The following is a 24,930-nucleotide window of genomic DNA, read 5'->3' on the forward strand; positions in this document are numbered from 1 at the left end:
AGTCATTCTTGGTGCATTCAACAGCATGCCAGTTTATTTATTGAGTCGTGTATTTACTTATTTATTATTATTATTTTAATTATCATTATTATCATTATTATTATTATTATGTTAATTTGGACAGTTTTGGTGCTCTGTACCAGCTCCATGGGTAAGGTATAATCTGCCAGTGGAGCAGAAATTTGGTTTATAACAACACAGAATAAAGCAGGAGTGACACATCTAGGTTATGCCACGCTCCCTCAGGTAGACGAAATTGTGACGAAATCAAGCTCCTCCCCTTTCATGGCTCAGCTCTCCTCTCTTCCTCATTACAAACCCCACCTGAGGTGACAGATGCGCGGGTAACCAGGTGTGAGAAGGTCGTTCACGACAATGTTGTGGCCGTAGGAGGCTTCTGTTCGCAACATGGAGTTCAGTGACTCAGTCGTGTAGGTCGACACTCGTCCTCAGCTGGTGAGTGAAAACCAGAGCCGCCTTAACCTTTAATTGTGTTGTATTTAGTATCTGTTACTGCAAGTTGTCCTAATCTAACCTATTTTCGCTGGCTATATGATGGGATAATAGATTGTAGTGAAGTGTGTTCCATTATTTTGTCCACCACCAACCTCAAAGAAGCGACTCGATAATGGAAGGTATATATAAGATAAGGGTTATAAGTATGTTGTGGTGAACTTGCTTCTATTTTACAGCAGCATATAAAATGCTACAAAGTGGAATAATACTAACAGAGGGGTGTTTGTGTATCTTTACAGTAGTCTTTGTATATTTATTCAGTTTTGGAACAGATCATAATCGTGTAGAATGCCATTTTCCCCAAGATATTGTATAATAAGGAGACATTTCAAAGATCCTACTACTTTTTTTTTTTTTTTTTTTTTTTCTAGATGTAGGGCCAAATTAAAGATACTGATATTTTTCAGTGTTGAATTTAACGTTTCTTAAAGCTGCATGTAGTTTTGGGGAAGACATTTTAATCAGAAGAGAAAGATCTTCTTTGACTGACAGATTGTCCTCGTTTTCATGACTGAATAAACTGAGTAATCAAACTGTCCTTAAACACAGCTTCATACTGGTTTCCTCTGAGAACAGCTTATTTATTTAGTTATGGGAATAATAAATATTTCAGAGTTTTGTGTTATTACACCATTGATATTGTAAAGTTGTGAATTTCTTCTTTAAAACTACATAGTGCCCTTTTACACTTTAGCCATTTAGATATGTCTTGAAGTTCATTAAACTACATATATTATGAAATCTAAAATATCATCAAGTGTAAGTCAGTAGCTGAAAATGTAGCTAAATGTAAAAGTATTATTTTTAGCCAGATCCCACCTTACTCAAGCAGTCATGTGAAAACACATCGACGCAGCAGAAGCATGACCCAGAGGTCCTTGTGTCAATATTTCGTGCACAAGACAAGAGAATAATTAGTGAAAAGTGAAGTGAAGCTTTCCCACACCTCCTCAGGTGACTATCCGCTAACGCATTTCACTGTCGTTATGTGGCCGAGAGCTGGGGTCTGACACAGGGAGCATAAATCTGCCAGGTGCTCACTCTGAGCCAATGAATCAACCTGTAAAATTCTAACCTGACGTGCCAGATGGTTTCTTACATGACCTAAGTATGGTTTACACTAGTCCAAAGTCTAGCCCCTTTGAGGCCAATAAGCATGTTATACAGTAGCTGAGTGTTTTATCCAGAACTGATCTGCATTTTAGAGTTTCCAGCAGGTTAATGCTGGTGATTCAGAGGTCTGTGCACTGTGTGATGAGATCCCAGGAATAAGGAAGTACATTAAAAAAAATTGTCTAAAGTCCATTTGGTGTATTTTAAAAGTTGTGTAGTCAGATAAGACAAAGATGTTGTTAACGTTGATAGATCCGGAAATTTTGGGTGACATCAGGGGTTAAAGGGTCATATGTTGTTCATATTTATGCTCAGATATTTTGTTGTTACAGTATGTAATGTTTCATAAGCATGTGACGTTGATGGCCTTCATGTGTTGGCTACAATATGTATAAACACCGCGGGTCTACACCACCTCGTTAACAACAACCTGGTGATGTCACTTCCTTTTCTCAGGACACACTGCGGGACAGTTGGCGCCAGGATGTGGAGAGATCTTGGATTGGCAGTTCTTGTGCTGCTGTCTGCAGCTGTAGAGTCCAACAGTGAGTTAAAAGGTTTCAGTGCATTATCTTATCTTATAACAATAGTGGTATTAGAGCTGGACATGCAGGTGGTTTTGGTTTTATTTGTTTGTGCAGTTTGGGAGATTGGCCTTCAGTGAAAAAACACATTTTTAAATCTCTTTTCAGAAACAGTGTATCTGTTACTACAGATGATATCGGTCTCATGTCTGAATAAGTATTATAACATTCACAAGGGCAATCTCACTAGTTCAGATCTTGTGACACACTTTCAAAATAGCTGCATTTATTGCCACATCTGTTAATTATAAAGCTACAGCCAGCAGCCCATTAGCTTAGCTTAGCTAAGTGCAAAGAGTAAAACGGAGGGAAACACTAAAACTAAAGGTAACAAAATTCCCCTACTAGTATTTCCAAGTTCTCACTAATTAATACATTAGATCTGTGCAAAAAACATGGTATAAAGATGATGATCCACCTTTTTACAGAGGCTTATGTGACTGACTATTTCTTGGCTTGGAGCAGTAACTTTCTGCAACCCTGCTGGTGGTCTGGCAGCTACTCATCTCAGGTGGATTACCCAGGATAGCCACAACATTGAATATGGAAAATGTTTGCAAGAATCTTTCAAGGGCAATACTTCAAAGCTGACAGCACAAACTAAATTAGCATTAGGTAGAAAATTCCCCTTTTCAGAGTGCTGTAGGTGCTGACTTCAGACAAAAGTCATTACATCATAACAATGTAATGTGTTGAAAACTTGTATGGTGAGGTAAACATGCATGGAACGCTGTCAGCCTGCCCTCTCACTGATGTTACATAGTGGAGAAACAAGTGATGGTAAAACCAAGTGACTTAGTGTTGCTTCAGTGAACAGGGTTAAATTAAGAAATCTTAGATAGACTTCTCTAAGAATGTGGGCAAATAAACCAGAAACTGTCTGCAAGGCTATATAGCATTGAAGGTGAGTGAGAACAAAAATATACCAAACATTTTTATTCTGTAAGAGCTGGATTGGGAATTAAAGTCTGACGGTTGTTTGTCACATGTTGTCAGGCACGTCTCCACCAGGGAAACCGGTCCTGCTCAGCTGCAGGTCCCCTGAGAAGGAGACGTTTACCTGCTGGTGGGAGCCAGGCTCTGATGGAGGGCTTCCCACCACGTACCGACTCTATTATGAGAGAGAAAGGTCAGTCCATCATGAGGGCTTTTTAAACATTTTTATTTTTTTCTGCGTTCAACAGGTCACCGTAGAGATACAGGTATGGTGAGGGAGGGGAATGACTTTCAACGAAGGTCGGAATCAAACCAGGGTAACACCCGCACTCAGAGTGAGTGAAAGTAAAGCTGTTGTTGTGGAGTGGTTAGTGCAGCGCTGTAGACAGGCGAGTGGAAAACCACCAGCTCCCTTGTTCACACACTTGTGCACGGTCAAGTGAGCGCAAATCCTTGGTGCAGTGCAGGTAAACCTGCTGACTTCAAACGCTGTGTGACCCCCACTTGCCCTGGCCTGAGGGCAAAATGCCGATCCGGAAGGTTCTCCAACAAGAGCTCATAAAACCTGTCAGGAAATCTGATTATCCTTTGTAGTTTTTCAGGTGACATTTGGTATCGTGTTGTCAGTGGTCAGAGTCAAGTTTGATATACAGTCAAGCGATGTACTTTTAGTGTAAATATGCCCAACGGACAGTTTTACAAAGCTGAACATGTTGAAAAAAACATACATGCTTAGAACAGCCTGAGCAACGTGTTTTGTCCACATACAGATTGGAGGGAGTGCACGAGTGTCCGGACTATTGGTCAGCAGGTAGCAACTCCTGTTTCTTCAACAAGACCCACACCTTAATCTGGGTGGACTACTACCTGACCGTGGTGGCCTCCAATGCCCTCGGGAATGCCACCTCAGACATCTTTAAAATGGACGTGATGGAAATCAGTAAGTTGTTACACACAGAAGGGGGGATTTAGATGAGATGAAAAACACCAGGAGACAGATATTAAAGGTGCCTTGAACTGTAGGACCTGGCTTTATAGTGCAATTAAGACTCTAAAACTAGCTCTTGCAATCTGCTATTCCTTGTATCAAGAGCTCTGTCTGTTTATAGGCCTTAATGTTGCAGAGTGCACCTTTAAATCTGTTCTTATTACCATTCACAGGAACATACTGAGCACACAAACATAAAAGGCTATGCAAATTAACACAATCTGAGGATCTGAAGAGTAGAGCAAACTTTTGTAAACTGAAAAATATTGGATTGATTATGAATATGTAGTGTATAATTCCTGTGGGTTGGTCTCTGTGCTGTTCTACTTAGTCTGCAATGTCTATATTGCTTTATAACCATAGATGCTATATTGAGGACATTTCAGCAATGATCAGATATTGCACAAAATGGCTGTTTAATTAAAAATATGAAAACAAATAACAAGTAATTGTTAATTTTACAACTACAAATAGCTCAGTCTGCTTAGCTCAACAGTGTCAGATAAGGTGTTACAAGCTCTGACCTATTGGCGACTACAGATCGATGTATTTGTAAGAGTAAAAGATAACACAGCAGTAAATTATCTGTAATGATTGGAACAGTGGTATTGGTCATGCAGCTTCCTTGGGCTTCGTACGGAATGGAAAAGTACTGAGTGACAGATATGAACCGGAGCAAAATGAGGTGGAACTGGTTTGTGACCGGTTTGAAAACTTGCGTGGAGTCTCGGATCAAATTTCACGCCTTTTGTTTGGTTACTCTTGGTTCACTTGCTGTTGGCTGACCCTTGTAAGAATCCTTTTTTTCTTTTTCTTTTTCTGCCATGCAAGTGAAACCGCCCTGGTGATGGCAGATTTGGTCAAATTAATCAAATGGATTGAACTGGAATTTGATACAGACATTTGTGTCCCTCTGAAGAGGAATTGTAATAACTTAATAAAGTTCAGTGGTGAAATCGGTTGAATCACAGTGTGTTTACAGACATCTGTGACAAGCCTTGGCAGGTAAGAGAGCTCAGACATGCAATTTGCATGACAGTGCGTCTCATGTTAAGAGGATCCACTCTGCGTGTTTCTGTGGCTTCTTCTTCTTCTTGTTTTGCAAAAGACGTCAGTTGAGTAGGCGGTATTTAGAGCTCTTCACTTGTGATTGGATCACTCAGGAATCATTTCAATGCCTGGAGTAAACAGGGCTTGAGTTTTGTTCTCTGTGCTCCACAGTGAAGCCCAATGTTCCTGAAAATGTAACGCTGCTGGTGGTGGAGACGGAGGACAGTCCATATCTCCATATCAGATGGGAACATCCCCGTAACACAGACACCGAGTCCGGCTGGGTCACCATTAAATATGAACTAAGAATCAAACAAGAAAAAAACAACAAGTGGAAGGTGAGTTTTAATGAGTTTTAATCAACAGAATCTCCAACAGAAGGATCCGCTAGTGCTAAAGCCGTCACTCGGATAGGTCATTTTACGACAGGGGTCGGTACTAGACAATAGTTAACTCCGTGTTATAAATGTTTATGAGTCTGTTACAGGTTTATTTTAGTGCTGAAACAATCAATTGACTCAGCAACAACTCACAATTTAAACAAGGGACTGTCTGGTAACAAACTGTATGCTATAGATGTAATTTACTTCAGTATTGGAGTAAAATAACTAGTCTTTAAAAACTGAAAAGACTAAAGAAGTGCCTAACGAATTTCAAGGTGAGGTCATAGTAGTGTGATCCAAAGATGAGGGGTTTCATAGGAACTTAACCGCAGCTGTCCAGACAGTAAGGAGTTTAACAACCTATAACTTCTCTTGAAAGTAAATGTTCAAGTTGTTACTTAGCCAGCCAGTAGAGGGCTGCCTCCAGAACTTTCAGCAGTCAAGTTGATCCAATTCCATACTTTACCCTTTTTATAAACACCCACACACATTTGACCCACATATCATTAACCTGCGTACAATGTTCATTATTTGTTCTTCAGGAGTACATGTCAGGTACACAAAGCCATTTCAGCCTGTACAGCATCGCTCCTGGAGGGGTTTACACAGTTCAGGTGCGCTGTAAACTGGACCACGGATCCTGGAGTGAGTGGACCAACAGTACCAACGTGAAGGTTCCCAACTGTGAGTGTCAAAAAGTCTTTCCTCCATCTTTGACTCACCAGTGAGGTGGCCACTATTATTAACTTGAAAATCACCTTTTGTTTTAGATGTTCAAAATGAGAGATCGTTTTGGATCTTGGTCGCCACCCTGTCTGCAATTCCATTTATGGCAGCAATGTGCATCTTGATCGTGAAGAGGGAAAAGTATGTATCTGCTGCAACAAGAGATAAATACATTTTTATATAAAGCCAGGATGATGAGGACAATTTGACTCCTGACTTTTGTTTTTTTCCCTAGTGTGAAGCAGTGTGTTCTGCCTCCTGTTCCTGGTCCAAAGATCAGAGGAGTTGATTTTCACCTCCTCATGGTAATAAAACATCTCCATTGTATTTTCAACATATCCAAAAAGTTGCTTTGGGCATGATAACAATGGTGAGGTCCTAAAGTACTGAATTAAAGGTACAATTTGTAAGAATTTCAGTTTGAAACATTTAAAAATGTACTAAAATGTACTAAAATCATTCGTAACACAATAAGGTACACAAAAATATGAGTAGTTACTAAGGAGCGAGAAAGGAAGGAATTAGAAGCAACTTGAATTGTTAATGAGTTGTTCCTGAGGAACTGTGATTTGAGGACTGTACAGTAGATAATGACGAGTTACCAGATAACAGACTGGGAGATACTATATTAATGACCATTAGGTCGTGATTAGTTCATAAATATCTGTGAATCTATGTACTTGCCGCCATGAACCAGCCACTGAGTTACTCCTCACTAGTAACAAATGATTAGTTAATCAGTATTTAATGAGTCTACTTGGTAACTATTAGGCCCGTTCTTTTTCAAAATACCACACCGAGCTAACGGTTTGGACCGCTACCTGCATGGCTAACTGAGCTCAAAAGCTAATAGCAGTTAGTTCAAGAGGTTGCCATTTTTTACCTATAAAAACTTTTACCCTGACCCTGCACCGTTAACTTTCATAACTAACCATTTCAGAGTGGACAATCTGAAGACAGCACCAATGCCCTGATCATCAACCAGAACTTTCCTCTCATTGTGGGCTGGAAAGACCAGATGGAGGAGTACCTCATCGTGACAGAGAATGACATCGGGCCTCCGTCGGATGCCTCCCATTGTCAAAAAAGGAAAAAGAGCTTGATTATTCCGGCTGGCTTCTGCTCAGACTGGGAAATCCAATGCAAGTCAACCCACATTCAGAATGACTGTGCAGGGGGAACAAAGAATGAAACGGGTAACTTTCCCAAGAACAATAAGTCTCTCTCAGGGGAGAGTTTATCTTACATGGAGCCATCCAAGCTGCAGAAACAGCAGTGTTTAGGTCAAAACTTTGTGAACACAGAAGCAACAGATCCCAGTCCATTGAACTACGACAATGCTGTCAAACCCTTCACAAACAGCGGCTATGTGGATATTCGGAAACATGTGGAGAACACGCAGGAGGTGAATGTGAAACAGGTGGACTACAGCAGAGTGGAAGATGTGAATGGTGACAATGTGTTCATCCTCAACAACAAAAATCTTGCATTTAACAGCTCTGGCTACATGGATTTTCAGAGGCAAGAGGAGAAACTATCAGAGGATTACAGCAGGGTGAAAGAGGTGGGCAGTAACAATGTGGTGGTCCTGCAGATACAAGACATGTCAGCTGACACTAAAAATCCTCATGCGACTGGAGCCCACAAAATGGGGGTGTGCACAGAACTCATCAATAGCGAATATATAGATACCATCCCTGCACCACCTTTAATGTAATGTTTAGTTTAACATGCAATGTCCAAATACAAATGGCTGATGTCCCCTATGATTTACTGTTCAGAGTTAAATAAAAAGGTCGAAGGTATTCCATAGTTTTCTCAATATAATCTGAGGAGTTTCCATGACATTTGGCAGAGACATTCATGGTCACCAGAAGATAAATCTTACCGACTTCAGTGATACCCTGAACTTCCCTACAGCACCATGAAGTTGCCGCTTTTGGTTCAGAGTGAAATATCTTGACACTTCTGAATTTATTGTTGTGAAATTTGCTACATATATTCAGGGTCCCCAGAGAATAAACCTAAGATCTTTGGTGATCCTGACTCTCCATCGAGCCCCATAATCATGCCAAAGTTTCAATCTGTCCAATACTTTGGTAAAATAAATATATCACCAGACTTACTGTATATAACAGTAGTTTGAATTGTAATCATTACATAATAGGATGTAAGTTTTTTGGGCTCAGGCTAAGGTAACTTTTTACAAATCTGAAAAGAAAAAAACTCTGCCACTCCTTTTTGGATCCTTACCACTACTGGGACACCTGATGTATTATACAACATATTGATGTACTGAAGCACAGGTCATGTCTGGTGTGAAGTAAAACCATGTGATAAGATGATTACTCTCAGACAGGAGTATTTTACTCCTTGTGAAACTATGGATTCCTTACTCTGAACTTGAGTACAACCTGTTTTACTTCCAATCCAATATATTTTGGAGGAAAATACTTTTTTTACTCTGTTGTACTTTTTCAGTTGTAGAGGAAGTACTGATATTGAACTTCGGTAAAATAGCAATACTACAGTGTAAAATACCATGTACACGTAAATGTCCTATTCATTATAATTATTGCTGTATTAAACGATAAGTTCAACCAATAATGAAAAATTCAGTCATTATCTCCTTGCCACAGAAAAATTCTGGAGCTTCACAGCAAAACAGCATTGCAGCATTCTTCGAAACAATGGAAGGAAGATGGGGACTTGTTTTAAGGATCTGGTCATACATACTCATAAAACTGATACTGTACACTTTACTTTTTCTTGTGTTTGCTTAATAGAACCAAAGAAAGCACACATGTAAAATGTAAAAATAAATATGTTTTTACTCTTCAATCTTCTGTCCTCAAGCAGCAAAAGAAATCAGTTTAATTTTCACTGTGCAAGTGACAATTAAACTGATTTCTTCTGCTGCTTGAGGACAAAAGATTGAAGAGTAAAAACATATATTTATTTTTTGTCACTGGTTTATTTGTGAAACATGGTTTTAAAGTGTTTTCACATTTCTCTTATTTTCTTTAACTCAAATAAAAATGTTTTATTAAATTGAATGCATCAGACATCACCAAATATTTTTCCTAGCTTATCATTTAAAGTTACAGAAATATTTTTTTTGTTGAATTTTCATTTTTTACTTCACATTTACAAACAGATGGTCAGAATTAACATTGCAGTCATTCGTAGACTCTCTGTGATTCTGAAGTGCCACTGGGAAGCATTCTTGGTCCCCTTCATTTTCTCTTGTATATTCATGATCCAATCTCATTTACGATGAATACTGCATTTGTCCTCTTCATGCCAATGATGCTTTTCATTAATACTTTAATTGAACAAGAAGATGAATCCTTAATCTACTCCAAACTCTCATCTGATTTTAATGTCCTATGTAACATGCTACAACAGACACATCAATTAATGTATTAAAAAAATAACGTATTGTTAATATATCCGTTCTCTAAGGAGATTTGTTCATATTCAAGGATTTGTTAAAAAAAACTTAATCATCAAAAAATAGATGTTTACAGCAACATTCAGCCTTTCATCATGTGTTTCTTAAATCCTACTGTTTCACAGTTTGGTCTCTCACTACCACAGAATTTACTGAACTACTTAAATTAATTTTGGGGGGGAAATGAGCCTGTTTGCTTTTTTTTCAAGCAGTTGAAAATATATACCTAATACATTTCTATACAGAAGCTAGTTAGCTTAGCATAGAAACAGGTATGCAATATCTGACAGCTGTCTTCTTCTCAACGCAAACTGGAAGCAAATAAGAATATTTACCAAAACATCAAACTTATGTTGTAAAATTCACATGACTGAATGTGTAAGACTGTGTACCATCTTCTTTCCCCCAACAACTGACATTTCTACTTAGCAGGAAAAGCACAAGGATGACTGATTCTCAATAATATATCTGAGTCTTGGAAACTGTCATTACTGAGAGAAAAGCAGCAACAAATAATGCCATTTGTTATACCTATGCTTTCCCTGTTGTAACATATGAGCCATGAAACTCTCTATTATCAACTTGAATTTGTTCAAATGAACAGTTTCTACTCGTAGATCTTCATATGCCATAACCCCAAGTCTTCTCTCCTTGACAGAATTCAGTCAGGTCACAGTCCTCTGAAAACTGAATTCTGACCACTGACTTTGTCCAATTCAAATTGTTTATTGTGTCCATCAGTTATTTTTACCAAGCAATTTAGATTACTGTAATTTGTCCTATTTTATCATTATGTCACTTTATAGTATTTTTTCCTCACGGTGTAGGTAAACAGAAAACTCACTAAACGAGTCCAGCTAACAGCTGGTAATTCAGCTGTTTTTCCTCTTCTAAGAAAATCAAATGCTACCATTTACACCTAATCACAGGCAGTACAACAAACACTGCGTAGTTCTTTGGTAGTCTAACACAAATAAAAAAATACCATGTAGTGCAATCAGGATTAACAAAACAAATAATTACAAGTTCTGACTTGTCAAGCAAAAATATATATCAATTCTTATGCAAAAAAGAGCATAGCTTAATTTTTAACTCTATACTGAACATAGTTGAGTTGTGGTGGCCGAGCGGTTTAAGACTGTGGGCTCAAATGAATGTCAACATGATTGTGAAATTATGTTCAGAGATGATTTAAAAGTTTCCTGTTGTGTGTCAACCTTTGTAAACCTCACATTAACAATAAGGCAACACAAACAGAAACGGAGTACGAACTCAAAACTGCGTGTGGAACTCTGCGCTCAAATTTTCCACACTGTGTCAAACACTCAAGTACAAATCTGAGGGCACGAGGAGCCGTCAGTGTCAGGCAGTGTGGGCACTTCTACATTCACAAGCTCTGATTTCTCATGCAGTTTTGTTTGACAGTTAAACAGGTGATAAACGACCCATTTCACAAGCTTAAGAATCTAATAGCCTTTATCTGAGGCCGTACAAGACACTGACCATGTGACTATAATGCCCACAAGTGTGTACCATCCTCTCTCTAACATTCACTTCATGTCAGCTCACTGTTGTCCCTGTCAAATAAAGCAAAACAATGCCAGAAAGAAACTTTATACTGAACCTAATTGAGCAAAGGAGGCCGCCAAGTGCTGCTTGTGTAACTGGTTGATGTTAAACAAACATTCACTATATATACACACACCGGCACATCCTCGTCTGGCATGTTCACAGACAACCTGGTTGAAAATTCATGTTGTGGGATCTGGAATCTGTTCAAGTTTGGTCCTAAAACGTGAGTGGTTTATCTCTACAGTATAGTATCCGCACACCCTCACACACATGCACACTTGTGCCCAATGTTCTTCAACTCAAACACAAAAATCAGACTTGGGAAATTATGATTGATTGCAAAATATTAGGAACATGATTCGTTTCCTGACAAATACCCCATGTTGGCAACCACAGCAGCAGGGCACCTTTCATTACTCTCTTTTTGCGTGTGTGACTCAATTGACTCGAGTCAATCCTAGTTTCTTCTGTGCTGGCGTTGAGGACACGTGGGTTCGTTTTTAGAGGCACAAAGGGCTTTGCCACTGTCAGCTTTTCTCCAATTCATCAGCGTTTTCAGTACATTCACTTTCCAAGCACATGGTGCTCAGCTGCTCCTCAAAGTTCAGAAATTTGTGGTTGCAGTCCTTCTCCAACATTTTCTTCCAAATCTTGACTAGAAAAGGAAAAACAAAAGATAATTATTTGAGTTTTATTTGACTTTCGACTGTGAAATCTGTAATACCATCCTAAAACTCGGCATCTCTTGTAAAATAGGATTTATTCGTAAAGTGACAAAATTACAGCAATTGGTCTTAAAGAGCAGGTAACACAACCCTTGGCTCAGGACAGTAACTTACTGTATTCTGGTTCTTCTGGCTGTGTGGCGTCGGGACTGAGCTCAGCCTCCTCAGCCAAGCTGCTGATCTGCAGCTGTTTCTCAGTGTTTTCTGCCTGCTCTGCCTCTGCCTGGTCCGTCTGCTCCAGACTCGTCACCATCACCTCATAGGCTCTCCTGGCTTCAGACGATAACTCAATCATCTTATGATAGAAATCCTGTGGGGATGATGAGCGCTTTAAGCATGTTCACACCTTCGATGGTCATGAATAATGTATTGATATGCTCATTGGAATTGCATTAATGCTAACAACTGTCTTAGTGATAAACCTGACCTGTGCACCATCATAGTTGAAGATGCCCACCAGGCTTACAGGCACTGCCTTGTTGACGCAGCGACCCAGAGCTTTCCTGGAGAGGGCGAACACGAATGGAACCCCCTGTTCACGACAAGTGTCGATGATGGTGTAAAGAGCTTCATCTAGGCCTCCTGCGAAAGGTGATGTTTTTATTATGAATGTCAGGATCACGTGTACATGTCTAAACCTTGTTGCTATATAGCCAAACTATGTACACATTAAGCTGGATAAATCTGAAAATGTGGATAAATCAGAAAACATTTTTAGAAAATGCAAACACAAGCTTGCTTAGCAGTTAAAGCTAACTTTTGGTCACCTCTTGCCCAAACTGCTCACTCATCACACTCATCCCTCACCAAAAAGATTTTAAATTGAAAAAAGTACCAGTACCTTTGGACTGGATGCGTTCACAGTTGGGTGAGATGATGACACATTTGACCTTCCTGAGTTTAAGGTGCTTCAGGACCTCTCTGAGCCCCATGACGATGCGCCTCTTCATGCGGGCCTTCATTGGGTCCTTCTGGTACAGGCGGTCCTGAAAACGAACTAGCTCCTTTAGCAAGTTCGTCACACACTCATCCACGTCTTTGCTCAGCATCTGGTTGCAATAGCTGACAGGCGCACACACAGTTGACAATCAGACAACCAACAAAGATAACTTGTAACTGTGTATATAGTGAGTCATTATGATTTTACAGTCTTACTCTCTGAACTTTCTGCTGTGGATTTTGGGTCGGTTTGCCAGGCAGGGAACAGGTGAGGTGGTTTGTTGATCTACTGTCTCATTTTTCTCAGTTTCTTCATCATCCTCTTTCACCATCTGATCTGTGCCATTTAACTCTGACTCATCCTCAGGTTCCTCTGATGGACTTCTTACTTCATCTGAGTGTTCTTAAGCACAAAATGAATATGAAATATCGACTTTAATCAATGAATTTCCTTGTCTACTTAAAGCTGTGATGACTTGGAGTCAGGATCTAATAAATTCTATTGTCTCCCATGCTTTTTCTGACCTGTGGCATTAGTGTCACCCATCTCTTCTTCATTAGTGGGTTGGAGCTCATTTTCAGGCAGCAGACCTCTTTCTTCCAGCAACCGTCGTTGTTTCCTCTCCTCCCTTTCTTTCAAAATGACCTGAGAGAAATAAACAAGTCTGTACAGCTAAAACACATTCTTTACAAAAAATGCAGTGTGCCTGTATTAGTTCCAGAGCGAGTGGGTGGACATACCTTCTTAAGACGAGTGGGTTTCTTTGCTTTTGGCACCTCTCTCTGCTTGCCTTTCTTCACCAAAGGACTGGTGGAGTCAAGGGGATTATGGGCAATTTTGTCCTGCTGCCAGGGCAGCTTCTTCTGGACTAATTGTTGCTTTTGGACAACAGGCAGTCCTCCACCAACTACAAAGAAAAATCATTTACAAAAACAAATGTGGATCAGTAACCATAGTCAGTAACCAAAGTAGGTTTTTAAGTGAATGTAATCAGCCTAAATATACTTTTAAATAAAATGTATCATGAAGAGAAAGATAAATGGGGAACATAATGTAGCAGAGGTCAAGAATGTGACCATAACCCACCTGAGAGAATGACTGGTTTGGCGTCCTGCTTAGCTTTTTGAGACTGTTGCTTCTTTTCCAGGGCAGCCAACATGTTTCCGATGTCGAGCTGAACGGGAACTTTGCTCTTCTTCCCAGACACCTTTTCAGCTTTCTGGAAGTCAGAAAAACAGATTCAGGTTCAATCCAAACTGTTTTCTCCAGTATAATATCATGTATATACATTTAACAGAAAAATACAAACCTGTCCTTGTTGAGTTTTTGCTGCAGGTGACTTTTCCTTGGTTTGTTCAGCAGACTGATGCGGAACACTTTCTCTTTGGTTTTCCTGAGAAAAACACAAAAAAATGACTTGCTGTCAATTTTAATGACTCTCTACTCAGACAACATGTTACATTATGCTAAAGACACAGAATTATAAATCAAATGTGAAAAAACATCTGCGAGGAGAAATAATAATAACAACTGATATGTACCTCATTGCATAGTTTTGCTGCATTGTTGCTGGTTATCAACCTATCAATCCCAGTCAAAGAAGGAGTCAGACCCGGAAACTCTTCTTCATCCTGACGGGACAAAAAGACACCAAAAAGCAATACGTTTTTAAATGCTTTGAAATGGGTTTTCCTTTTGAACAGAAAAGGGAATAAAAACAAAACTTTTGTTTACCTCAAATTTTGGAGGCTCCTGATAATATGCTGGCTCTTCTGACTCAGCTTCTGCATCTACACCTTTAGCTTTCTTCTTCTTTTTCTTCCTTTTCTTCTTTCCTGGGGCTCCATCTTCATGTTGCGCAGCAGTTTCGTCCGTCTGAGTTGAGGCAAAGTAGAGGGACACAAAGCGATGTTATACCATGTAGAATGCAATTTCAATTGTCATACTGGTCACATTTATGTCCCTGTGATTTACACAATTAAAAAGGTAAGTGGTAGAAAATGGCTTAATGGATGAACCAGTTTATAAAGTGTTTGCTATAGGTCTGATGGTGCTGGAAGAGGTTTAAACGTCCTCCTGTGTGCACGATCCACTGTCACGCTAATATAAATTATTTTGTAAAGGTATAATGTATCTCAACAGCCTGTAGTCACACACAAGAAGACCTGTATAATTAAGTTTATAATTCAAATGTAAGGGTGTTCAACAGCTGCAGATATTCTATAAAAAATCAAGCGGTTATGCTGAAATTCAATCAAACATGTCTTCTCACCTGCATATGGTCGTTGCCAGTTGTGGACTCTTTAGGGACAAGTTTCTTTGGAGGTTGAGATGCGACATTTGCCCATGAAGTGACCACTGCCTGACCTGTTAGAAAAAATAAATGAGGTGATTAATATCTTTTTATTCCACTTCGGTACAGTCATTGGAACTAGAGGGACTTTCACCTACCTGGTGAGGCATTTGTAGCTATTTGTTGGGGGTCAGGCTGAGTTGAGGATCTTCTTGTTCCAGACTATTCCATAACAAATTACAATAGTATTACATTTATGAGAAGCATGAACCACAAAATGCACAATGTGTGTGTGTGTGATATTGAGTGTGCTCACCTTCCAGGAAATTGCTGATGTTTGCGTTAGAGGGCTAGTGGATGGAGGGGTTGGACCCCAGCACACTCTCTGAACCAGAGGAGGACCTGCTAACTCTGGGAAATCAGTCATCTTAACCTCAAACGGGGTCATGTCTGCCTGTGCTGGTTTTGTCTTCCCTGCAGAGGTCGGGGCAGATCGAGCACCTCGAGAGCCTGTGATCCGATTGCAAGCGAAAGTTTATTTAAGATGATTAAAAGTGAGGAAAATCAGGTTCACACAGAAGAATTATGTTCAGGAAAAACACCTGTTGCGGTGACAGGGATCATTCAGGACGGAGTTAACAATACCAGGTGTGATCTACCTTTTTTCAGGGAATTCTGTGAAAAATTCTGTGAGTTCTTGCCCATGGTTCTGCTTTGTGCAGGAGAGTCATTGTTGCTTTTCAATGCCTGCGGAGAAATCACTGAAATTAATTTCATGTAGAGAGTTTATTTCGTCAAGCATTTCTGTTTCTAAAGATGAAACAAACCTTTGCTTGTGGATCCCATGTGGACCTCTCTCTCTGCATAAATCCTGATTGGTCTCTCTAACACGACGGCTGCTGCTGTAGCCGTGACTCCTCGGCACATCTCCTTTTGCTGCTGACACTCCATTTGTGTTTGATGGATTCTGATTTGGGCCCACACCTGACCAGGTCCTTATCAAAGTTCAGAAATTTACACAGATGAGGGAAAACAAAACACAACAACATTTCAAAATACAAAGCAACATTTTACAAAACACAGTGACAATTTAGAAAATGCTGCTAAATTTCACCAAACACTACGACATTTCAGATTTGTTGCGTTTTGTGAAAAGTCATGTTTGGTGAAAGGTTGTCGTGCTCGGGGAAATGTTGTGTCTGTCAAAAAATTACGTTTTTTAAGGAAGGTTGCAGTGTTTTGTGCAAAATTTCAAAAGACGCAAAAACATTTCAAAAGACACAACATTTTACTCAAATGTGGTCAAAATGAAATGTTGTCGTGTATGTTGTTGTTTTGTGAAATATTGTTGTGATTTAGTCCTCAGATGACAGTGGTTTCACAGGCCATTGGTCATGTGAATGATTACCTTGACTGATATCAAAGTCAAACTATGATTTTCCTCCTACCCTCTCAAACTCTTATCGGACCCGTAAGGATTTGGTAACATCAGAGGTGGTGATGACTCAGGAGGCTCCGTCCTCTGTCTCCTCTGTTGTTTATGGTCCAAAGACCGGACGGATGACAGTTTGCTCTCCTGTGGAGAGTAAAGATTGTCTGTCATCATCTGTCTGCTGAAACACGACCTTTGACAGCTCAAGTGAAACCATGTATCGCCACAGTTAGTTCAGTATTAGATTCACCATGCGATCGCTGTATTTACATTGTTGACTCACACAAACTACAAACTCAGACAATGAGTTAAACTCAACTGTTGTTTCCGGCAACTTAGAGTTAACGACGAAGTTATTTAGCCATCTGACCGCTGGTAGCATATCTAATTTTTACCAAACTCGTCAAAGAGGTAACTTGTGTTATACAAAACCCAATAGCCAACAGCGTATTGGTGTGGTCCAACCAACTTCTAACTTTATAATTATAAATACCATTACCAGGTTTACAACAGCTACAGCTAGCTAAAACTTAGCTACGCTCAGCTACATGCATCAGCGTACGGTAACGTTAGCGTCACGAGCTAACAGTAGCACTGCTATCTAGCGTGACAAACTACTTTTACTTTTAGTGAATTACCTTGTCCATCTTCAGGTTTTCCTATATGTAATCACATGTCCGCATGTTTACTTGATGTTGCAGGTGTTGTTGTCAAAGTCTCGTTTACGAAGGTGCTGCATTAATCAGCCATAGTGTGTTGGCTATCCAGGCTAACAAACCTGTTTGATAGCATAGCAGTAGCAGCTAGCTCAACCGACTCTGACACAGCTGATGTTTACAGTGTGCGCTGTGCAGAGAGCCTACAGCGACACCTACAGGCCGACAGCAGGACAACTCAACTATACGAGGGCTACAGCAAAATGCTTTACTTCTGGTTACTTCTTAACAAGGATATGACAATATGTTAACATTAACTCTCTTGAAAAAAATAACACTGAGTCAAACGTACAGCCAAAATCTCAGATTCAAAACTACCACTTTGCTTTTGGTAATAATATTTGTACATTTGCACCATTTAAGTGTAATATCAAGTGTGCATTATTACTTGCATGGTTACTTAATGTGTCGGGCCTGTCTTGTAGATTGGTTGTAACTCTCTTAGCCTTGTATTTAAGTTTATTTTGTGCTTGGTTTTGTATATCCTTGGTAGATATTTAAAAAAAATATGTTCCGGTTTAAAAGTAATCCTACACCATTTTAGAGTAGTTGTGTGATATAAATTATACATTTTGCAAGCAGTATCTTAATGTTATAGGTGGCCGAAGTTTTACTCATTTGTATATATTAATTCATAAAAATGCACCTTATTTTATGGTTGTAGCATATATTTATCATATACTTTTATTGGAAATCTTAATCTGCATAAACATCTGGGGCAGTCAGATACATGTTGAGGAGTAAAATGTATGTAGTAGCAGCATAAAATGGGAAAAGCACCTCAAAATTTAACTCAACTGCCAAGGTAACTTCAACCACTGAATAACTTAAGTGAAAACCGTTTTATAAAATGTTCAATTAAAGGAATTACTTTCCATAGACATGTTGACTTTCTTGTTTATTCTTTATACAAGAAAATAGAATATCCACATTTTTACAGAGACCTAAAATAAAATGCTTCTTTGTAAAATACAAAATCTGAGTGATTCATAAAATATAGCAGTATAAAATGATATTCATGTTTCACAAGAACAAATGTTATTTGTAGCCCAGCCAGTCACGTCCCTCTGTTGTGGCAGGTGCATCGTCATCTTGCGATATACATTGCTTCACGAGATGGTCCTTGGCGAACAGCGCAGTTAAGTACACAGCTCTTTTTTTTTTTGTTTTTTTTGTTCGTGTCGACGTATTAAGTAGTGCTTGTTCTTCAGGCAGATGTAAACATATAAAACATTCATTAAAACTATGGAACATCCAAAAGTCTTTGTGTCTCTCAATCCTCTTTTAGCCTCCCAGCTATTCTCAAGAGAGCCAGGGGGATGATGAAAGAGGCTGATGTGAGGAGAAAACAGGTCTGAGCTCCAGCTATCCAGTAAACTGCGAAAGAAAACACAATGGTTTTGAGTACACAAGCAAAGCAAAGAGCAATTTTTACCAAGCAAGATTATAATATAGTGGCTTTTGTGTTCTGGCTAATGCTTCATAAACTGTCGACAAGTTTCAGATGCATTTGGCGCCAGTACTGTTGTCTTTCTTCCTTACCGGAGGACGACACCACTGGTCCCAGTGCTCTGGCCAGAGCGCCCAAACTACGCAGGATGCCCATCACTGTGCCCTTCTGACTGGCTGAGCCTGGAGGAAATATCCACAGTAGATAATAAGCAACAGTGTGCTCAGTATACCATAAAATCCGAACGGTCTGTGAGTTATCATAAATAGGAATGAATAAGAGGTTTACCGTGGTCAGAAACAAGCGTAGACAAGCATGGGACTACTATTGCAGCAGCTGTAACAAAGGGATGACATACAACATGAGAGACAGAATACTTTTTTTTTTTTTAAACATAACACATAAATAGATCCTTAAGATGTAGATTTGTTTCATCTTTTAGCACATATTCATACCATGTGTTTTCTGTGGTTATTATCCTGCTGCATACTAACTGTAATTCACGTGTGCGATTGGTGGTGTGTTTCTATTTAACCAGGAAGTCTCCTGATAAAATGTCTGTGGGGTAGTTAAAATGTAGTCATGTGTCATATAATGACATTATGGAAGAGGGATCACTCTGCTGTTGCTCTGCCTGAGGTTTCTTTCCATTCACAACCAATTAAAGGTTTGTTTTTAGAGGGCCTGGGGGTAGAATGTGTTGTCTCTTGTACAGATTGTAAAGTAATAAATAATATTGGTTAGGGTTACTTGTGTTGGCTTTCAGCTTATTTTAATTTACTCAAAATGATTAAAAAAATTATTTTGGGGTGATTTTCAGCTCCAATCACTCATTTTTCATTAATTTACCAAATCACTTACTCAGGGTCCACTTATATTGTTGGGACTCTACTTGTATGCACTATGCTCCTCAATCAATCATGTATAAGGCAAATTTCTGGGCAATATAAAAGGGTTAAATTTGTCTTAACACGACACACTGAACAAACTGTACTCACCGAATGAGTATAACGCCAACCCGACATAAAGCATTGTTATGTTCCATGACAGCCCGATGAGAACAAACGCTGGGATTAATGCTATGATTGCCTGAAATCGAGAAACATGGTTGATTAAAGAAGACAAGTTCAATGTGATGCATCAGCAGCAGCACAAAATGTTAACTGTTGTAAAGAGAAGGTGTTCCTACCATACGAACAGCCTTGATATGGTGCCCGGGTTTTATTCTGCGGGCATAACCGCCCTGGATCAAAGCCATGATGACACCAATGAAGAAGAACATCTTTCCTTGCTGCATACTAATGAGAGAAAAAAAATAAATGCTTGTAAAAAAAACACAAGGTTGCTGTTCAGACATGCTTACTGTAACTGACAGAGTACACAGTTCTATCTTTGAGGTCACACCTTGTAAACTGGAAGCGTTGGTGAGTCAGAAAACTGAGCGTAAACTCGAGACCAGAGAACAGGAAGAGGTAGCAGAAATAAACCAGGCCCAACACTTGAAGCTTCAGCATTCCTGTAAAGACATTCATTATTTTTTATCAGCGTGCCAAAGTTCACTCATGCCTCACACATGGGTTGAATGGGTGTCAGCTTCTGCCTCACAGAGGAATCCTGTGAGAGCAGTACTCACTTTTTGTTGCAGGTGAATCTTTCACCCGGGTAACAGCTGAAAAATGGAACAAGGATAACGGGTGCAGAAGGTCCCTGGAGTCCCCGAAGCCTGAAGATGAAGCCTGGGATGCATCAGGAAACAAATAAGAAAGGTATTCAGATGAAGCAGACGTATTACAATGTATATTAAATGTTTAGGGTTATGCATTCAAGACTCATTATCATGGCTCTGAGAATTGTGCATGTGGCATTTGAGTTGCTAGAAAATGAAAGGTCAAGTGTGCAGGATTTACTGGCATCTAGCGGTGAGACTGCAGTTTGCAATCACCTACTGCAGATCGTTCATCCACACAGCCATCGGACTGTGTAACTCAAGCACCACCTGAGAAATCACTTTCAATATCATATCTTATTGTTTTTTGTTAATATCATATTTTCTATTTAACTTTAAGCATATTTCTCTGATTCCTATTACTTGTTGCATCTTGAGCTGTTACAACAAGTGAATTTCCCCGCTGTGGGATAAATAAAGCCTATCTAATCTAATCTAATCTGGAATATCTCACATTTTAATATCTGGATTAAATTTCAAAAATATCAGCTCTGCTGGAGTCTGACAACAACCCCATCATTGGAATCAGGTGTGCTGAGGCAGAGAAACATTTAAAACATGCAGGAAAGAGGGCTCGGAGGACCAGAATTGAAGAACACAAAATAAATATTTAAATACTGAGGAAGAATTTAGAATAAAACCAGTAATATTAGTAATGAATTGAGTAAATTATTGACTGGTAAACCCTCCCACCTCATCTATTTATACGTTTTAAAGCTCCTGCTCACCCATTGTTCCCCCACAAAGGGATGTCCACGCCTAATACCTCTTCTGTGTGGGCATGTACGGACCATTTTAGATTGACAGCACTAACACTCATAGCTTTTTGGTACCTGCTATTCAGTTTACAACATTATCATTATCGGCTCAGAGGGTCGAGTGACATATCCAGTGTGAATCCACCCACCTTCAGCCCGACAAAGGGTCTAATTTAACACGTCATTAAAACAACATTTGTCAGCTGGCAGTGTGAGTGTTTCCATAGCTAACCTTGACGTCCTTGGTGAGCGTCTCTGGCAGCATGAGCCAAATGAAAAGCAGATCAGCAGCACTAAAGGCCAGAGCGAGCAGAGCTGGAGTCTGGAAGAAGACATTTCCTGTTGCTCTGGAGCTGACAGCAAAGTAGGCGCCCATCAGAGGTCCCACAGTGAAGCCCAGGGAGAAGGCAATACCGATCATGGCCTGGAGATAATAAAACATTTTACATGTAAGTGTGACATAAACAGAACACATCCATTCACATCCTAGAGTAATTTTTTCTTCTTTTTTTTTTAAATTATGGCTAAAGAAAACTTTTCCCTACCATCCCCCGGTTCCGTGCTTTTGGGCAAGGCAGGTCGGCAACGATGGCAGTGCAGAGGCTGACGTTGCCCTTACAAATGCCCCCAATTACTCGAAACAAAAGGAACATGCTGAAGCTCCGGGAAACGGCCCAGACTGCGTAGGAGGACATCAGCCCCAACTGGAAAAATTAAACCCGAATGAATCAACACTGAGTGCAAGGCTGCACGTTATCTTACACAAGTGGAGAACAAACTGTGACAAGTGGATGACTTTTACAAGCAATGATGATATTATTACACTGTTGCTCTTTCCTCCACGGGATGGATGTGAAGAACAGTGCGGTTATTTTAATAAAGTCATGAAAAAGTGGTAATATGGGATGCTACTCACCGTAGTGAGAAGGAGCATGGGTCGTCTGCCATGTCGGTCTGAGAGAGCGCCGGTTAAAGGCGACATCAGGAACTGCAGCAGAGAAAACAGCGACCCGATCAGACCTGAAAATGGATGAGCATGTGAATGAGCGTGTTTCAGCTGCATTGTTACAATTCTTCTTTTAATTGATTACAGCATGCCAAAATGTTGAACTCCAAATGACCTACGTCGGAGGTGAAATCAATGAATTGTACCTCCAAACAGGACAGTGTTGTACTTCTTCTCCAGGGGAATCCCCACGGCCTCCCTGAACCAGTCCACAACACTCTGCAGAGACTGATACACGGCATCCTGCATAAAGGCCACAAACACAGAGAAAATACAACATCACGGGGGAGAATCTAAACACGAGCAATGAGGTCAATTCAGCATGAGTCAGCACACAGAAACGGCCCATGAATGCTAATCTGATCATCATGAGTCGCTTATGTTTTTTTTTTGAAACAGATTCTTTCACACAAAGCCCCCCTTTGTTCTTCAGATGTGACGGACAGTGTGCATCAAATTCTGCACATTGTTCGATACATCCCATCCTTTCTCACTTCACTGCAGTAGGAGCAGCTGGAGAACATAAATGCAGGTGAAACTGATGTAGAACTGTCTTGCCAAGAAAATGACTGACTTCTAAACTACCGTGGCGAAAAAATAACCACAAGTGATACCAATTTCCCTGATTCAGAGGTCATAAGAGGAAGTACTGCCGGATGAAGAAATCTCATCTTTAAACAAGCGTCATCACAGTTAATCCTGGTTGTTTTTAACTTGATTTTACCAGATTTGTCCATTCTTTTTATTGTCCAACTAACACTTTGTGGAAGAGCAAAACTAAACAAAACCAACCCCTGTTTGTGCGTAGTGGTCCAAAATGGAAGGCAGCAGAGGTAGAATCAGTGTAAATCCCAGCAGGTCCAGCAGCAGGATGATGAACACAATGTTGATGACCTTTGAGGAGAAGGAGCCGCCATCCTCTGCCGGTTTGTTTACGGTCGACATTCCTCCGACGGAATCTTGCGTCTCTTCTGTTTCTGTTTGCGAGTAGAAAACACACACGATGTACGTACGTTAGCACTGAACACATACTAGTGTGTTACATTTACAGCGTCAACCGACGTGAATTCTAATCTCAAGGAACAAGTTAACCATTGAGGAAGTGCCACAGTTACAACAAACAGCTTCATTTTACAAGTGTGCAACTTCCTTGAAGGTGTTCCTGGAAAGAAATGACGTGTCTTGGACCTAAATATAAGGCATTCAAGGACAAAATTCAGACAGATAGTCTGAGTTTAGCTAGTATTAATACATTTCCACATTCCTCCTGCTCTGTTCAAACTCGAGCAAATGTTCCATTCATTGTTTGAAACTTTATTCTTTGCGTACGTTGAGTTTTATGTGCAATTGTAGACACTTGTTTAGCAGGATATACAGCTAATAAATTGGATTTGACTGAGTGTATCAATTACGGTCTCCTCCATTTGATCTTTAATTAATACCACACAGATGATTTGAGGAAACATGTTAGTTACTTTCTATGAAAAATCAAACACAACTACATTATAACCCGGGACCTGTAAAGACAAATATTAATACAAATAATAAATTGGTAATCTGCAGATGAATTGGGCAGACTTTACTAGACTTTAATAGGATTAGCAGATTAATCCCTTGAGTGTGTTTACCTCCAAATATTAAAGTTATTGGCACAGCAGTATGACTCTTGGGTGAAAGCATCCACCACATGCCTAAATAAATATGCCCACATGTTTACGAAGTGCATGTGTGCCAATACAGGTGTAACCCACTCCATGTACTTTTATCACAGCAAGTCGACCAGTCGAGATGGATACAGGAATGAGGAAACAGCTGCACATGTTCAGACCAGAGCTGAACTCCTCAGTAAATGCAGTGACATGTTCTCACTGGAGTTAGTTTTAAAACTCTAAATGTTGCTCTCATAAATAAATAAATTAATAATAAAAACACATTTCCTCCAAGTTGTTCCTCCCACAGAGTGTGGTATCAAACCCACAGACTGACCAGCGTTCATAAGCGTCGCCTCTCCTCGACCTCACTACTGTGTTAACCAAGAGAAAACAAACCTTCTACCAGCTTCTGTACTCACACTGTTTCTCCGGCAGACTCGTAAAATCACAGCAGATTACACCGACTCGAGCAGCACTACCTTCTCTCTCTCTCATCAGTCCATTTCTATTCGTCCGCACCAGGAAGCGGTGTCCTCTTACATTCGGATGACAAGAACGCGTCGCAACCAACGCAACACAGACGAGAATGCTGCCTTCAGGTCCGACTCGTATTTCCGCCTTCCACAGTCGCTCAGGGAGGACTTGTTGAGCCCGTTACCACAGCAGCTCAGCCTGTTGCGTTCTTGGTTTCGTCACCCGCGCAAACTTTACCCGCGCAAACTTTACATTAAAAAAAATCAAACGGTTAACAGTTTGGACATTTGAAGTTAAGCTAGATTGCTAACCAGCTAGCCTCTACCCATTTTGTACCTGAAGAGGTGATAGCGAGCAAAACACCAACCAACTCCGACTGTGACGGTTCATACGACCACAAGCTGCCAAGCTAACCAGCTAATGGTGTGATCCATTG

General features: G+C 40.0%; 3 protein-coding genes across 5 annotated transcripts; 1 reads left to right on the forward strand and 2 right to left on the reverse strand.

Annotated features, from left to right (window-relative positions):
• Positions 1 to 329: 329 nt before the first annotated feature.
• Positions 330 to 9,058, forward strand: prlrb (prolactin receptor b). 2 transcript variants are annotated; one of them, XM_030417132.1, is made up of 9 exons: positions 330 to 456; positions 2,086 to 2,174; positions 3,210 to 3,342; positions 3,920 to 4,089; positions 5,359 to 5,525; positions 6,113 to 6,254; positions 6,341 to 6,437; positions 6,532 to 6,601; positions 7,237 to 9,058. In XM_030417132.1, the coding sequence occupies exons 2-9, from the start codon at positions 2,114 to 2,116 to the stop codon at positions 8,011 to 8,013; spliced, it is 1,617 nt and encodes a 538-aa protein (XP_030272992.1). In that variant the 5' UTR covers positions 330 to 456; positions 2,086 to 2,113; the 3' UTR covers positions 8,014 to 9,058. The 2 variants fall into 2 exon arrangements, with proteins under 2 accessions (XP_030272992.1, XP_030272991.1); XM_030417131.1 differs by having other exon boundaries at positions 336 to 456; positions 2,086 to 2,186.
• A 1,402-nt stretch (positions 9,059 to 10,460) lies between these two features.
• Positions 10,461 to 17,576, reverse strand: LOC115581762 (selenocysteine insertion sequence-binding protein 2). Of its 2 annotated transcripts, none has more exons than XM_030417130.1 (18): positions 17,351 to 17,576; positions 16,729 to 16,856; positions 16,108 to 16,275; positions 15,940 to 16,027; positions 15,597 to 15,790; positions 15,439 to 15,502; positions 15,260 to 15,354; positions 14,722 to 14,862; positions 14,529 to 14,618; positions 14,297 to 14,380; positions 14,074 to 14,206; positions 13,728 to 13,894; positions 13,512 to 13,632; positions 13,203 to 13,380; positions 12,889 to 13,109; positions 12,475 to 12,629; positions 12,162 to 12,357; positions 10,461 to 11,977 (listed from the first exon to the last, which is right to left on the reverse strand). In XM_030417130.1, exons 3-18 carry the CDS (start codon positions 16,144 to 16,146, stop codon positions 11,850 to 11,852), a joined length of 2,094 nt encoding a protein of 697 aa, XP_030272990.1. In that variant the 5' UTR covers positions 16,147 to 16,275; positions 16,729 to 16,856; positions 17,351 to 17,576; the 3' UTR covers positions 10,461 to 11,849. The 2 variants fall into 2 exon arrangements, with proteins under 2 accessions (XP_030272990.1, XP_030272989.1); XM_030417129.1 differs by having other exon boundaries at positions 13,203 to 13,389; positions 17,351 to 17,575.
• Positions 17,577 to 18,307: 731 nt separating this feature from the next.
• LOC115581764 (major facilitator superfamily domain-containing protein 10) lies at positions 18,308 to 24,644 on the reverse strand. The gene is made up of 13 exons (XM_030417133.1): positions 24,440 to 24,644; positions 23,161 to 23,345; positions 22,515 to 22,611; positions 22,279 to 22,382; positions 21,908 to 22,066; positions 21,595 to 21,786; positions 20,512 to 20,614; positions 20,283 to 20,394; positions 20,068 to 20,176; positions 19,877 to 19,967; positions 19,167 to 19,214; positions 18,971 to 19,060; positions 18,308 to 18,805 (listed from the first exon to the last, which is right to left on the reverse strand). Exons 2-13 carry the CDS (start codon positions 23,311 to 23,313, stop codon positions 18,702 to 18,704), a joined length of 1,362 nt encoding a protein of 453 aa, XP_030272993.1. The 5' UTR covers positions 23,314 to 23,345; positions 24,440 to 24,644; the 3' UTR covers positions 18,308 to 18,701.
• Positions 24,645 to 24,930: the final 286 nt, after the last annotated feature.

Source organism: Sparus aurata, chromosome 5 (assembly GCF_900880675.1).
Source record: "Sparus aurata chromosome 5, fSpaAur1.1, whole genome shotgun sequence".
Classification (NCBI taxonomy): domain Eukaryota; kingdom Metazoa; phylum Chordata; class Actinopteri; order Spariformes; family Sparidae; genus Sparus; species Sparus aurata.

Coding starts and splice junctions, on each gene's coding strand:
- LOC115581764 (XM_030417133.1), bottom strand. CDS start 23,313: ATGTCGACCGTAAACAAACCGGCAGAGGATGGCGGCTCCTTCTCCTCA. Junction 22,383..22,514: donor CAACACTGTCCTGTTTGGAG/GTACAATTCATT, acceptor ATCCATTTTCAG/GTCTGATCGGGTCGCTGTTT. Junction 21,787..21,907: donor AAGCACGGAACCGGGGGATG/GTAGGGAAAAGT, acceptor TATTATCTCCAG/GCCATGATCGGTATTGCCTT.
- prlrb (XM_030417131.1), top strand. CDS start 2,114: ATGTGGAGAGATCTTGGATTGGCAGTTCTTGTGCTGCTGTCTGCAGCT. Junction 5,526..6,112: donor AAAAAAACAACAAGTGGAAG/GTGAGTTTTAAT, acceptor TTTGTTCTTCAG/GAGTACATGTCAGGTACACA. Junction 6,255..6,340: donor CAACGTGAAGGTTCCCAACT/GTGAGTGTCAAA, acceptor CTTTTGTTTTAG/ATGTTCAAAATGAGAGATCG.
- LOC115581762 (XM_030417129.1), bottom strand. CDS start 16,146: ATGCAGAGAGAGAGGTCCACATGGGATCCACAAGCAAAG. Junction 14,381..14,528: donor CAGCAAAACTATGCAATGAG/GTACATATCAGT, acceptor TGTTTTTCTCAG/GAAAACCAAAGAGAAAGTGT. Junction 12,358..12,474: donor TCAACTATGATGGTGCACAG/GTCAGGTTTATC, acceptor TCATCCCCACAG/GATTTCTATCATAAGATGAT.